The following is a 14,954-nucleotide window of genomic DNA, read 5'->3' on the forward strand; positions in this document are numbered from 1 at the left end:
GCACATCGCTTCGCACAGACAGAAGACGCCAGACGCCGCGCTAACCTGAAGGTGCGCGGGCTGGCGGAGGAGATCCCTAACGCGGAGCTACCACACCTCATGAGAAGGCTGGTGGGGTCTCTCCTGCCACCTAAACAGGCGAAGAACATCACCTTTGAAGGCGTATTCCGGGTGCCGAAGCCACGAGGGGCACCGGCGTCGGCCACCAGAGACGTGGTGGCGCGCTTCTCCAACCTCAGAGATAAAATAGCGGTACAGGCCGCGTTAAGAGGGGCCATGCCACTCCTCTTTGAAAATATGCAGCTCACCTTCTATGCCGACCTCACGGGAGACACCATGCAGTGGAGGAGATCCCTGCAACCCCTCACGGCACAGCTCAGAGCCAAAGAGATCAGCTACAGATGGAGGTCACCTCGGATGTTACTATTTCAACATGGAGGCACCACTCACACAATCCAGGGCATACACCAAGCGGCTGAGGTAATGGAGACCTTGGGCCTCTCAGGGGACATTTTGCCGAGACCTACCCAGGGAGAGCCCGTGGCGCCGCAGTGGCAGAGGGACCCAGGGCAGCCGGTCCCACCGAAATACCCGAACACTAGCCTTAACACAAAGGCACTAGCCACCACCTGATGTGAAGCACACACACCTTAAATAAGGGGAAGCCCACTACCACCAGAGTGACCCCCCATGGCACAGCTGCTGCCGCAGAGAAAACTAACGCCCATCACATGTTGTATTATTTTTTTCGTATGTTTTCTGTTTCCTCCCTTTCTCCCCTTTTACTCTGGGCACATTAGAGCTTAGGCTCTCACCGACCACAGAGGCCGACAATACTTACCCAACACCCTCACAGACCGGTCGAGACTTACATATAGCGCTTTCTCGCACGGACAGTAGAGAGCCCACGGCCATAGCGGCTCCCAACCCCCCGCCTCTGCATTATATGCAGCGGCGTAACACATAAGGTCAATAGCCCGACCTCTAAACCCTCACAGACATAAAGTGCGGACCTTAGATTGTGGCCTACTCGCTAGCCCACAAGTCAGCCCACACCACATGACAACCACAAAATAGAATGGCACCACCGAGATAGTCTCAAGAGACACATCAGACCTTAACTGGCTCCACGGCCTTCGCTCTGGAGCATCTCCCCACTTACTCAGGTGAACATGCCCGCAGGCAGAGCATACTCACAGCGAGAATTGCTCCCTCACCGACATATACCACATGAGCCGTGGACCACAATTAGACCTGAGCACATATACCAGACGTTAGCGATTTCTCTTATACACAAAACCCCCAACTCACCAGTTTTCCAGTTGTATTACACCTAGTTGGAAGGACTAATGTCAGACTATGCTTGTTTTTTATACAATGTTTGTACCGCAATAATATGCCCTTCTCGGACTCACGAGTAAAGGGAATAAATAAAGAATTAAAAAAAAAAATACAATTATAACGAGTGAGCATACCTGAGGTTTCTTGCCCAATAAACAAATGAAGGCAAACTGAGCAGGGTGACCCACAGAAGTAGGTTCATGATTGCTATATGCATCTTCAGGCTGTCAGCAGCAGTGTTCATGTTTGAAGTTGAGTATTGCTGGCTGACATTTGAAGTAAATTGCTCAGGGCGAGAGGAGTTTCCGGTAGTAAATGCCATCAATTTAGCACTCTCATTTTGAGGAACATCTGTTGATTTATCATCACCATCTTTTTGCCACTGCATTAAATGAACATGAGCATTATATTATATATTAAACAGTACTTCACTTAATGAACATATAAAATAAATTTTCTGAATTCAGTAAAGATAAAAACAAAAGTTTTACAGTTAAACTAGCCTTTGCTTGTGGAGAGATTTTGACTGGGGGCCAGCTTATTGCTGCCCAGATAGCTGCCAAAATTACATAAAAGTTGTTGTTCAATAAAAGAAGGATGATTTATACATTAATTTCTCATGAAGATAAAACCCAAGGAAATATGTGTGTTCATAATGTGTAATAAGTTTGGTAATCACTGAGGCTTTATTACACATTATTGTTCCTATTTACAGCACACTTTAAGGGTTGCAAGTCCATATTTGTCAATATTTACCCTTTTGCCCCCTTCCTGGAAGATAAAGGAGGAGATCTCCAGGTCACTGACCAACCAATGTTAACAGATAACAGGCAGTGTATCGAGATAGAAGCTAGTACAATGCAATAGTGTGAGTAAAACAACCTCTACAACTGCTCTGGACAAGCAAATTCATTTCCACAAATCCAAGAAATTAGTACAATATGGGTACTAGAAATAATTTCCTATTTTTTAGCATCCTTCTTGATTATTGGTAAATGTCAACAAATAGCTGTATTTGAGTCACAAACAAGCATGATAATGGAGGTGTAGAGGGAAAACAGTAGAACTTACTTTACTGACAGTACTTCTGTGTACTCTTACTAGAGAATACAGCTTTACAACCTGTAACAAATATACAGAGAATATTACACACATTATAACCTTATATACACATACATATTACTTTGCAGCATAAAAAACTATAATAATTTATTAGTAATATAAAGTTAATTGCCATTTTAACAAAAGTTTAAAAAAAAAATGTAGGGGGAAAAAAGCCTGTCAATGCGCAGAATTAGATTAGGAGATAGGTAGACTAGAATCTTACCTTTTCCAGGAGTCCTTTTCTTTACCAGCAAAACACACCTGTAGTCTGCTGGATCTTGTTACATTGATATTGAGCCATAATTATTTTCCATGGTGGCCTTAAACACACCTAATGTAAATGGGTTACTGGTACATACAGTGCCTGGCAAAAGTATTCACCCCCTTGGCATTTTTTGTGTTTTGTTGCCTCAAAACCTGGGAATTAACATGGATTTTTTGAGGATTTGCATTATTTAATTAATTTACAAAACATGCCCACAACTTTGAAGATGTTTTTTTTTTTTTTCATTGTGAAGCAAACAACAAATAGGACAAAATAACAGAAAAAGTCAATGTGCATAACTATTCTCCCCCCTAAAGTCAATACTTTGTAGAGCCACCTTTTGCAGCAATCACAGCTCCAAGTCGCTCTGGATAAGTCTCTAAAAGCTTGCCACATTTTACCACTGGGATTTTTGCCCATTCCTCCTTGCAAAACTGCTCCAGCTCCTTCAAGCTGGATGGTTTGCGCTTGTGAACAGCAATCTTTATGTCTGACCACAGATTTTTTTATTGGATTGAACAAAGTGTTGCTTTAGCATTGTGTTTGGGGTCATTGTCCTGCTGGAAGGTGAACCTCTGTCCTAGCCTCAAATCACACACAGGGTGGTACAGGTTTTGCCCAAGAATATCCCTATATTTAGCACCATCCATCTTTCCCTCAACTCCGACCAGTTTCCCAGTCCTCACTGCTGAAAATCATCCCCATGGTGTTCTTTGGGTGATGTGTTGAGTTTGCGCCAGACATAGCGTTTTCTTTGATGGCCGGAAAGTTCAATTTTAGTCTCAGACGAGAGCACCTTCCTCCATACATTTTGCAAAACGTGCCATTTTGTATTTTGCTGGCTACTCTGCTATAAAGTCCAACTCTATGGACAGATACTCCAGTCTCTGCTGTGGAACTCTGCAGCTCCTCCAGGGTTACCATAGGTCTCTGTGCTGCCTCTCTGATTAATGCCTTCCTTGCCCGGTCCGTGAGCTTTGGTGGGTGTCCGTCTCTTGGCAGGTTTGCTGTTGTGCCATGCTCTTTCCATTTGGTTATGATAGATTTGATAGTGCTCCTAGGGATCATCAAAAAATTGGATATTTTTTTATAACCTAACGCTGACTTGTACTTCTCTACAACATTGCCCCTTACTTGTTTGTTCCTTGGTGTTCATGGCAGTCTTTAGTTAGTGGTGCCGCTTGCTTGGTGTTGTAGCCTCCGGGGCCTTTCAAAAAAGGTGTGTATATGTAATGACAGATCATGTGACACTTAGATTGCACACAGGTTTACATCATTTCACTAATTATGTGACTTCTGAAGGTAATTGGTTTGCACCAGAACTTTTTATGGGCTTCATAACAAAGGGGGTTAATACATACACACATGCCAATTTTCTGTTTTCTATTTCTAAAAATAGTTTTAGGTATATATTTTTCGCATTTCACTTCACCAACTTAGACTATTGTGTTCTGATCCATTACATAAAATTCAGATTAATAAAACATTGAACTTAAGGCTGTAATGTAACAGAAAAGGTAAAAAGTCAAAGGTGTGAATACTTTTACAAGGCACTGTATTTTATCCATAATACTATGTCAATGTCATCCTTACAAACTGTAAGGGTGGTTTGGGAGGATATTTATTACAATCTCTTGATCTGTTACTACAAAGCACTGGTAACGTTGTTATTAATTCTAATTCCCAAGAGGTGTGAATAGTTATTCACAGTTGTAGGGTAAATATCAACAATTGATGTGCCCTTCGAAAAATTTCTAGACAAAAAAAATGTCCTAACATGGATAAGTCTGATCAATTGGTAAGTAATTGGTTCCAAGAGAGAATGGACGTTTACCTTGAGCAAGTAGTGAAAAAAAACAAGAAAAACCGAAAAAGCACCACATGTGGTCCAACAAATAAATGCGAAGAGTGTGGCTATAAGAAATATTTGCGGAGTGATAAAACTGCTTTCATCATACGGTTCTGATTGTCTGCAAGAAAAAAAGAAAAGAGATTTAATATAATTGCTAAATTAAGCAGCTAACAGAATATATGCGATTCTTCTACCTTTTAAAGGCGATCCACAATGATGATAAAACTCTAATTGTTGACTTAAATAGGATACCACTCCAATATGATATTCCAGTCCCAAATAAGAATAGAAATAACGAGGCCAATGGAAACAAGTAACCAAGAGAATACAACTGGACAGCATCTAGTTCTGGCAGCAGAAATCCATCCCATATATTTTGAAACCAGGTATAACTGAAGAGAAAGGAGCACAAAAGTTAAACAGAATATTCAGTTCAATAAATCACATACACTATGATTTTAAAGGGAAATAATGCATTTAATAAATAATTATTTACGAGACTATGTTGTCCTCCTGCAGACTAGTAATTATAATTTAGGTTTTTGATTTTTTAACAATATTTTTTTTTTCTTCAATTGTACATAAATTGAATAATCAGGGTGGAGTATAAGATAGCAAAGTATACATAGCATATGAATAGAGTAATCATGGTGACAGGGACAGGGTTACAGTCTGTGTCTATGGTGAATATGATAACAGGAGAGTGAACAATATGTATGGAGAAGAGTAGGGGGAGAGCAGATGTGGAGAGAGCAGAGGGATGGGTAGGGAGAGATAGATAGGAGAAGGAAAGAGAAGAAAAATGGTGAAAAGGTTTTATCAGTCCCCTATGGACCCGTAATAGTCTAGATAGGGTCATTGTTAGGAGTCAGATTCCCTCATAATTGTCATTTTAACCAACCATATATCCAAGTAAAAGGATACCACAAAATGAAAGGCACATTCCATTATCCCAATACAAAAATAAAAAAAATCCTTGTTTTATTTACTCCTAGGGGGCCCAAAGCAGTTGCCCAGTTTGTCCTCTATCCACAACAATTTATTTTAGGATCACAATCCTAAAATATTTGCGGGTAGCGGGCCACACACTAAGGGGGCCCATGCACTTAGGGCCACCCGGTGGGCATTTATCAGCAGGGGCAAGGTCAAGCGCTGTGGCCCTTCAACAGCGAGACCAAGCTCCTTTTTTTCCAGCAGTATGGGAGGAAGCGAAGGCCTGTCACTTCCTCCCAGCTAACGCAGAGACACACGGGAGGGAGAACCCAGAGAAAGCAGTGCAGAGGGGGCCAGGTTGGGAGAGCCGGACCCAACCTCCCAGCTAGCACTCTAGACCTCAGGGAAGCCACCCTGCAGCAAAAGGTAATTATCTGAAGGGTGGATATTAAAGTGTAGATTTTGCATGTGTGTCTGAGTGTGTGTATGTCAGTATGTTTGTCAGTATATGTGTTTGTGTATCATTGTGTGTCTGTCAGTATGTGTCTGTGTGTTAGTGTGTCTCCCAGTGTATGTGTGTATTAGTGTGTCTGTGTGTCAGTCAGTATGTGTGTGTGTATCAGTATGTCTGTTAGTATATGTGTCAGTATGTGCATCTGTGTGTCAGTGTGTGCATCTGTGTATCTACATGTGTGTCAGTGTTTGTATCTGTGTATCTGCATCTGTGTCAGCTTGTGTATCTGTGTGTATGTATGTGGACATTGTGTGTATCTATATGTAGTTAGTGTGTGTTTGTATGTGTGTATATGTGTATCTGCATGCGTGTCAATGGGTGTGTGTATCTGTATGTGTCAGTGTATCTGTATGTTGTCATTGTGTGTATCTGTGTATGTATTAGCAATCAGTGTGTGTATTTGCATGTGTGTCGGTGTGTGTATCTTTGTGTCTGTATCTGCATGAGTGTCAAGTTATGTATCTGTGTCAGTGTGTGTGTATGTATATCTGCATGTGTATCAGTGTGTGTGGCAGTGTATGTGTATACATCTTCATCTTGTCTGAAGTATTTGCAAGTCCTCCCCTTCCTCCCCAGCCAACACTTTTCGTGGCTATCCAATCACACACTTCCCAAGAGAGGACACACTTTTCACACAAAATGGTGTCGATAGTGTCTCTTTAATCTTTAAAACACAGAGGTTAACATACATTACAAAAAGGTTTCAGCTTTCAAACATAAATAATTTTAGACACTATAGTGGTGTATACTGCCAGTTTAGTAAGAGGGGAACACGATTTATCTTATTACTGGGAAGTGAGGAGTCTAACGGGAGATAAATGTTAAAGGAACACTAGAGAGTCAGGAACACAAACATGTATTCTTGACCCTATAGTGTAAAAATCACTTACTAGCCCCCATTTCCCCCTAAGTAGAGCACAATCTTACATTTATTCCAGTGTGCCGGTGCTGGCTCTGCACCTGATCTGCCTACTTGGCTAACATCAGAAGTGATGATATGAGCCAATCACAATGCTTTCACATAGGAAAGTGTTCAGCACTGCCCCAGGAAGCACCTCTACTAGCCATCTGAGAAATGGCCACTGGAGGTGTCCCTAGGCTGTAATGTAAACACAGCCAGTGAATAGCCAGTGTTTACAGCAAAAAGCCTGCAGCAACTGACTATACTAACCAAAATAACTGCATTAAGCTGTAGTTGTTCTGGTGACTATAATGTCCCTTTATGGCACCTTCATTCTTGATGGCTACTTTTGAAGGTATTGTTTCATATAAACTGTATTGTACTGTAAAGGAACACTCATAGCATACTCCCATAACAACCTAAGAGGACACTGTCCCCTAAAGCACCACAGCTTGCGGAAATGCTTTATGTGTGAAGAATGTCTTTTTTTTCATTTTACAAAAAGTGAAAATTTCAATAGAAACCATTTGGAAAAGGTTTAACCCAATAGTTTGGTTAATTACTCCTGGCATATTTTTCTCTCTTCGCTACACTATAGAGAAGGGTTAGCTAGAGAGCCCACTGAGGGGTTAAATCATTGCCAAACAGTACAAACTATTGAGTGTCAGAAGGTGCCCCCATAAGTTACATGAGCATCTCCTTTAATGCAAGTTAGAGACGGGTATAGGTGAAATCAAATGCTTACAATACTCTTTGAAGCTGGGAATCATGCTACTCTTTTTTATACAGAAAAATGTCTTACAACATCCTTCAAATGTAAGGCCTTAATGACTTTTGAGGTGTTTAAAATGTAGACTAAGAACCATAAAATCTGTCTTTGTACAGGGTGTTCTATACCACTTTGCCTCAATGCATACAAACTGAACCAATTTCCAGCACCCCTGCTTGTATTAATAACACCTTATGTTTTATGTACAATACATTATGCATTAACTATGGCTCAGTATAGTTGTAGCACACATGTCCTTCACAGAGAATCCCTGAAAGAGAGAAGTAAATGGCTGTGTGCTATTTTGCCTACATCATGTATCTGCTGGGTCTACAAAACCAAACATCTTGCTGTGACTTATTAGATGTGCTAAATTTGCAGTTGTTGGGGAGATATTTAGAGCAACTGTACCCAGGATAAATAAAAGACAAATAATGTTGTAGCTGTGCGATCTACATGTTTTTACACACCGATTGGTCCAGTGTGCTGAATGTGAGCGTTGAATCTGCATGTGGGGTTATTATATTGGATCATTAGAAACAAGGTGTTCTGGGAAGCTTCCTCAAGTAGATATAACTTTTCAAGCAACTGAGTTTACTGGAGCAAAACTATAGCCCATCAGTGAAGCATTAAAGCATATTTAATATACAACTAGAGTGTGATAGAATGCCATGACTGATATGAAACCTAGAAGATGACATAAATTAGTTATCAGTGTATAACCATGCCATAAAACATAATGTAAGAACAATTACCTTAAGAGAAATCTGCATAAATTTACAATTGGATCAACTTTATATGGTTTTGCTGCTGCATCCAATGAAGAATCAAATTCTAAAGAGTGGCCTGAAAACATACACAACACAATTAACAAATAATCCAAGAACATAAATATTTTGTTTAAAATACTATGTGGCATAGGCCAATGTAAAAATGGATTATACTCAGAATTAGTTGTAGTAAAATTTACCTATCGAGATCAGCTACACTTTCAAATAGCACAAACTTTCAAATAGAAAAACAAAGCTAGACTAATCCTATAATTAGGGTGACAACGTAATTCTTTATTACCCTTTCAATCTTATATTTTAATTATGGTAAAGTAATTACTTAACTCATTTTTATTTTAATTTATTTTGCTCACAAGATTGGTTTAGTTAATATATTGTCAATAAAGTATTTTTTTTTGTTGTTTTTGAATAAAAACTTTTTTTTACATATAAACATGCAGTATTTTAACATTTACAGTTCTACACAAACATATATACGTTGCTTCTTGTAAGATTTTATATTCAAATAACCTTACAGAAATATTGTACTTAAATCTAATAATTAATTAATTACTATTGTAGCGGAGTAGAGGTATGATCCAAGGTAGCTCCGCTGGTAGACAGGAACAGCAATCCAAGACAGGTATAAACAGGTAGCGTAGTTACAATCCCTTCCCTCCAAGAACTAGATGACACATAGCTTGGAGGTCAACTGCCAGCTTTATTCACACATTTTCTTTTATGTCTTTTTCCCATGCAAGGGAGGTAACTTAAAATAACCAATCACATCGTAGTCACCTCCTCTCCCTCTCCTCCCCTTAGATTAACAGTTAAGCTCATTAGTGGGAACAGAGTTTTCCCCAGTTTCTGGATGTCCCTTAAATACAGGGGGTACGGTGACAAATGAGGGGTCCCCTGGTAGGTCTGTTCTGGGTGAGTAACATATTCAAAATTCACCCAGATCAGACCAGGGGTTCGGGAGTTAAAGCCATTTAAAGATTTGACCGACTGCAGGGATTCGGTAGCCGAAAACAGCTCCATGGATTCTGGCCCTGTAGTCGGTCTATTTCACTGAACAAAAAATACCGAACATTTCAGCCATCCGGCTCTAATCTTTCGTTCGGATGAATCCCCTAGTCTGGGGGATTCATCCTACCGAACGGCGGGCCGTTCGGCAGTTTGAATCGTGCGTTTTGGTGGTCCTGGAGGTCTGAGCGGTGTCTGGGTAGTCGAGCGTCCGATTTTAGTTCCAGACGCTCGACGACCAAACACCGCTGTTCGGGAGTTAAGATGGCCGCCGCCACGTGGAGATTAGGCGAACGGCGGCCACCCACGAACCCAATTACGGTACTTGCAACCTTGTTTCTTTCTATTAAGGGGAGGCACACGGCCACAGCAGGGTGGTCTTGCATTCGGTACTTTCAATCGGTTCCCGAACCGGCTACGCATTTCTGGTTCGGGAACCGATTACATTAACATGCTGGTAAAATACACGGTACATTCAGTGACAGGTAGTTCCAATAACATATAACATTTTAAGTAACAGTCTCTTGTGGCTGCTTCTGCCACAATGCTCCCCCAGAACCAAGCCAGCATACACAGTCTGATCCCAACGGATCGGCTTGGGGATGTCTGGAGGAGTACTCACAGATCACTTGTCTAGTTCAGTTTGTCGGGATAACCCGTCAGCATTTCCATTGAGCTTCCCTGGGCGATATTGGATGTTGAAATCAAATGGCTGCAGCGCTAAGCTCCAGCGCAGCAGCCTGGCATTGTCTCCTGACACCCGGTTCAGCCAGACCAACGGGTTGTGATCTGTGAGCAGTGAGAATGTTTGCCCATACAAATAGGGCTGCAGTTTCTTGAGGGCCCACACCACGGCAAGGCACTCCTTTTCGATGGCGGCGTAGCTTACTTCTCTGGGTAAAAGTTTTCGGCTGAGGTAAGCTACCGGATGTTCACCGCCCTCGGCTCCGATCTGGCTCAGTACTGCTCCCAATCCGAACATTGAAGCGTCTGTATGGACGAGAAAGCGTTTAGTCGGATCGGGAGCAGCTAACACAGGGGCATTAACAAGGGCATTTTTTAGGAGTTGGAATGCCTGTTCACACTCTGGGGCCCATACTACTAATTTAGGAAGGTTCTTGCGGGTTAAGTCGGTAAGGGGCTTGGCTAGGGCGCTGTAGTTAGGTACAAACTTTCGGTAATACCCTGCGGTCCCCAAAAAGGCTAGTACCTGGGTTTTAGTGCGGGGGGTTGGCCATTTAGCTACGGCCTCTATTTTGGCTGGTTCGGGTTTTTGGTGGCCGCTGCCTACTCGGTGTCCTAGGTATTGGACCTCTGCCATCCCTATATGACATTTACTGGGTTTGAGGGTCAGTCCGGCTTCTCTGATGCGGTCTAGTACTGCCCCGATATGGTCTAGATGGTCTGCCCAGGAATAACTAAAGATGGCTATGTCGTCTAAATAGGCGCAAGCGTACTCCTGAAACCCGTCCAATAGTCGGTCCACCATTCTCTGGAATGTGGCCGGGGCGTTCTTCATCCCAAATGGCATGACCCTGAATTGGTACAGGCCAAATGGGGTGACGAAGGCCGACTTGGGAATAGCGTCCTCGGCTAGAGGAATTTGCCAATATCCCTTGCAAAGATCAATTGTGGTTAAGTATTTGCCCCTGGCCATTTTGTCTAATAGCTCGTCTATCCGGGGCATGGGATAGGCATCGGATACGGTTTTATCATTGAGCCTCCGGTAATCTACGGAGAAGCGGGTAGTTCCATCCCGCTTCGGCACGAGTACCACTGGGGATGCCCAGGGGCAATCCGAATGCTCAATTACCCCTAACTGCAACATTTCCTTCAGCTCCTTGTACATGTTACCCCTCACTGCTTCGGGAATGCGGTAGGGCGGTTGACGGAGTGGGGTCGGATCTAGGGTTTCTACTCGATGGGTAGCTAACGGGGTACTGATGGCGGATACTTCCTCTGTGCGCTCGTGGTAGGGTTTCAGCATGTTCACATGGAACATGCGTCGGTCCCCGGTCCCGGTGCAGGTGCCAATTATATAGGTGGTATCGCAGACCTGCTCTACCACCTTGAATGGGCCCCGCCAGGAAGCCTGCAGCTTGTCAGTAGGGACGGGTCGTAGGACTAGCACCTTCTGGCCGACCTGAAAGCTGCGGTCCCTGGCTCCCCTATCATACCATTGGCGCTGGCGTGTCTGGGCCGCCTGGAGGTTGTTGCGCACAGCCCGGGTCAATTCCTCCAAGCGGTTCCGAAACTCCAACACATAGGGTACGATAGGGGTGCCGTTAATGGTCGTTCCCCCCTCCCAGTGTTCTCTGATAAGATCTAGGGGTCCCCTTACTCTCCTTCCGAACAACAATTCGAAAGGGGAAAACCCAGTGGACTCTTGGGGCACCTCTCGGTAGGCGAACAGGAGATGGGGTAAGAACCGCTCCCAGTTTTTCTGGGTTGCTACGAACGTGCGGATCATTTGTTTTAGGGTTCCATTAAACCGTTCGCAGAGGCCATTGGACTGGGGGTGGTATGGGGAATTAAGGATAGCTCGGACCCCGCATACTTTCCAAAGCTGGTGAGTGACCTCGGCCGTGAATTGGGTACCCTGATCCGAAATGATCCGAAATGATCTCCCGGGGAATCCCCATACGGGTAAATATGCGCATGAGGGCGTCTACTATGGTCCCAGCATGTACATTCGTCAGGGCTACTGCTTCGGGGTATCTCGTGGCATAGTCTACTACGGTCAATATGTATTTCTTGCCAGACGGGCTTTTTTGTTTCAGCGGCCCGATAATGTCTACCGCTACCCGGCTAAAGGGTTCTTCGATTATGGGCAGGGTGTGTAGTTTGGCCTTGTATCGGTCCCCCCGTTTTCCCACTCTCTGACAGGTATCGCAGGTATTACAGTACTGCTTAATATCCTGGGATATCCCTGGCCAGAAGAAATTCTGCAGCAGCCGATGTTTGGTTCGGCTGATCCCTAGGTATCCTGACAGGGGAATGTCATGGGCGATTCGCATTAACTCTCGTCTATACTTTCGAGGCACAATTAACTGTTTGATGGGTACGGGAATCGATCCGGCTACTACCTTTTCTGCATACCGGTATAATAACCCCTTATCCCAAGCATATCTCTCCCCCTCTCTGCCAGTCTGGTTTTGATCTATCCGGTCCTTGTAAACTTGTAGGGACGGGTCCAGGGCGACCTCGCTACCAAATTCTAATGGGGCAGCCCAGGGTAACACAGTGTGATCAGGGGGGTTCGGGCTTACCTGAGCCTCAGAGTCGATGTGGGGTGCCGTGGTGCGAGCCTGTTGACGGGTGACGACCGGGTAAGCTTCCTGTGGAGGAGGTCGAGTAACAAAAGCGGAGGTTAGCTCCCCCAAATCGTTCCCCAAAATCACATCGGCAGGCAGATCCTGCATCATCCCCACTTCAATTTGTCCTGCCCCCGCTCCCCAGTCCAAATGTAGTTTAGCAGTGGGTACTTTGTAGATGGCTCCCCTTGCCACTCGAACTGCAATACAGTCCCCAGTGAGATGGTTCGGGGCCACTAGATGGTTCCGTACCAGAGTGATGGTGGCCCCAGAATCTCTTAACCCCTCCATCCGCTTGCCCTCCACATGGACCACTTGTCGGTGGCCTTGGCGGTTGTCCGATGCCGCCTGTACCGGGTTTACCTCATGGAGGGTGCCCAAGGGTTCCTCTAGTTGGGTAGAGGTGAAAGGTTGAGCCAATGCTCTGCCCTGATAGCAGTGTACTGCGGCTCGAGGAGTGGTTGGTGGTCGTTGAGGGGTCCAGGCCGGCCTGGCCCGGTTTCGGGGACAGTCTCGTTGCATGTGACCCATCTGGTTACAGGCATGGCACCGGATAGATGCCCTGTTGTTGCACCGGGGAGGTTGGGACTGGTAGGTTCCCCCTGGTCGGGGCGAATCTACTGGGGTAAGTCGGGGAACAGCTGGCGTGGATTGCGCTCTAGTGGATAAGTGCTGTTCCCGCCGGGAGTCCTGATGCTCATCTGCTAGCTTAGCGGCCTCTTGCAGCGTACAGGGCTTACGATCTCTTACCCAGATCTGTAGTTCTGTGGACAAACATTGATAGAATTGTTCCAGCACCATCAACTGCTTGATCTCTTGGGCCGTGACGGCTTTGGCTGCCTCAAGCCACCCGTTAGCTGCCCGTTGTAGGCGGTGTGCAAATTCTGCATGCGAGTCTTTTCCTGATTTGAGTAGTTTCCGGAACTGTGTTCGGTATGCTTCAGGTGTAATGGCATACCGTGCGAGCAAGGTTTGTTTTACCTTCTGATAGTCCCGGATATCCTCTGCCGGCATAGCTCGGTAGGCATCTGCTGCGCGGCCTGATAGGTTACCCGCTAGCAATGGTACTTGGTCTTCAGTGCTAATGGCATGCAGCTGGCACAACCGTTCAAAGTCCTGTAAATAGCCATCAATGTCCCCCTCGGTATCAATAAATGCTTTAAATACCTGGTACGGTATTTTAGCTTTCGCTGGCGGGGTGGGGACAGACGTTGCGTTTCCATCTCCCGCTTGTTGGTTCCTCTGCGTCGCTAGCAGCATAAGGTATGCCTGTACATCGTTGTACACCTGGTCTGCTCTCTGCTCTGCCATGGCTGGTGAGAATATAGCCATCCTGCTCCTATATTCCCTGATAAACTCAGTTTCCTCCTCCTCCCTTGGAGGTGCTGCAGCAGCTGCGACTTTGTCTCCTTCCATGAGCTCTGCGATAAGGATAGCCTTTGTTTTGTTGCTCGCTATCCTCCCTCTCGCTTCTAGTAACTCTTTTAGCGTGTCCCGTTTCAAGAGGGTATAATCCGTTTCCATTCAGTCCTTTTTAATTCCTGCTGAACACTTCTTGCTGCGTAGTACGATCCCGTCGCTTGCCACCAATTGTAGCGGAGTAGAGGTATGATCCAAGGTAGCTCCGCTGGTAGACAGGAACAGCAATCCAAGACAGGTATAAACAGGTAGCGTAGTTACAATCCCTTCCCTCCAAGAACTAGACGACACATAGCTTGGAGGTCAACTGCCAGCTTTATTCACACATTTTCTTTTATGTCTTTTTCCCATGCAAGGGAGGTAACTTAAAATAACCAATCACATCGTAGTCACCTCCTCTCCCTCTCCTCCCCTTAGATTAACAGTTAAGCTCATTAGTGGGAACAGAGTTTTCCCCAGTTTCTGGATGTCCCTTAAATACAGGGGGTACGGTGACAAATGAGGGGTCCTCTGGTAGGTCTGTTCTGGGTGAGTAACATATTCAAAATTCACCCAGATCAGACCAGGGGTTCGGGAGTTAAAGCCATTTAAAGATTTGACCGACTGCAGGGATTCTGTAGCCGAAAACAGCTCCTTGGATTCTGGCCCTGTAGTCGGTCTATTTCACTGAACAAAAAATACCGAACATTTCAGCCATCCGGCTCTAATCTTTCGTTCGGATGAATCCCCTAGTTTGAATCGTGCGT

General features: G+C 44.6%; 1 protein-coding gene across 3 annotated transcripts in view; it reads right to left on the reverse strand.

Annotated features, from left to right (window-relative positions):
• PGAP1 (post-GPI attachment to proteins inositol deacylase 1) overlaps positions 1 to 14,954 on the reverse strand; it is a 492,260-nt gene that overhangs the window by 40,679 nt on the left and 436,627 nt on the right. For all 3 annotated transcript variants that reach the window (XM_063430206.1, XM_063430207.1, XM_063430208.1), the window contains 5 exons: positions 8,435 to 8,525; positions 4,757 to 4,954; positions 4,545 to 4,680; positions 2,413 to 2,463; positions 1,476 to 1,723 (listed from right to left, as the gene is read on the reverse strand). In XM_063430206.1, the coding sequence (XP_063286276.1) occupies positions 1,476 to 1,723; positions 2,413 to 2,463; positions 4,545 to 4,680; positions 4,757 to 4,954; positions 8,435 to 8,525 (724 nt within the window). The remainder of the gene's footprint in view (positions 1 to 1,475; positions 1,724 to 2,412; positions 2,464 to 4,544; positions 4,681 to 4,756; positions 4,955 to 8,434; positions 8,526 to 14,954) is intronic.

Source organism: Pelobates fuscus, chromosome 8, assembly GCF_036172605.1.
Source record: "Pelobates fuscus isolate aPelFus1 chromosome 8, aPelFus1.pri, whole genome shotgun sequence".
Taxonomy (NCBI): domain Eukaryota; kingdom Metazoa; phylum Chordata; class Amphibia; order Anura; family Pelobatidae; genus Pelobates; species Pelobates fuscus.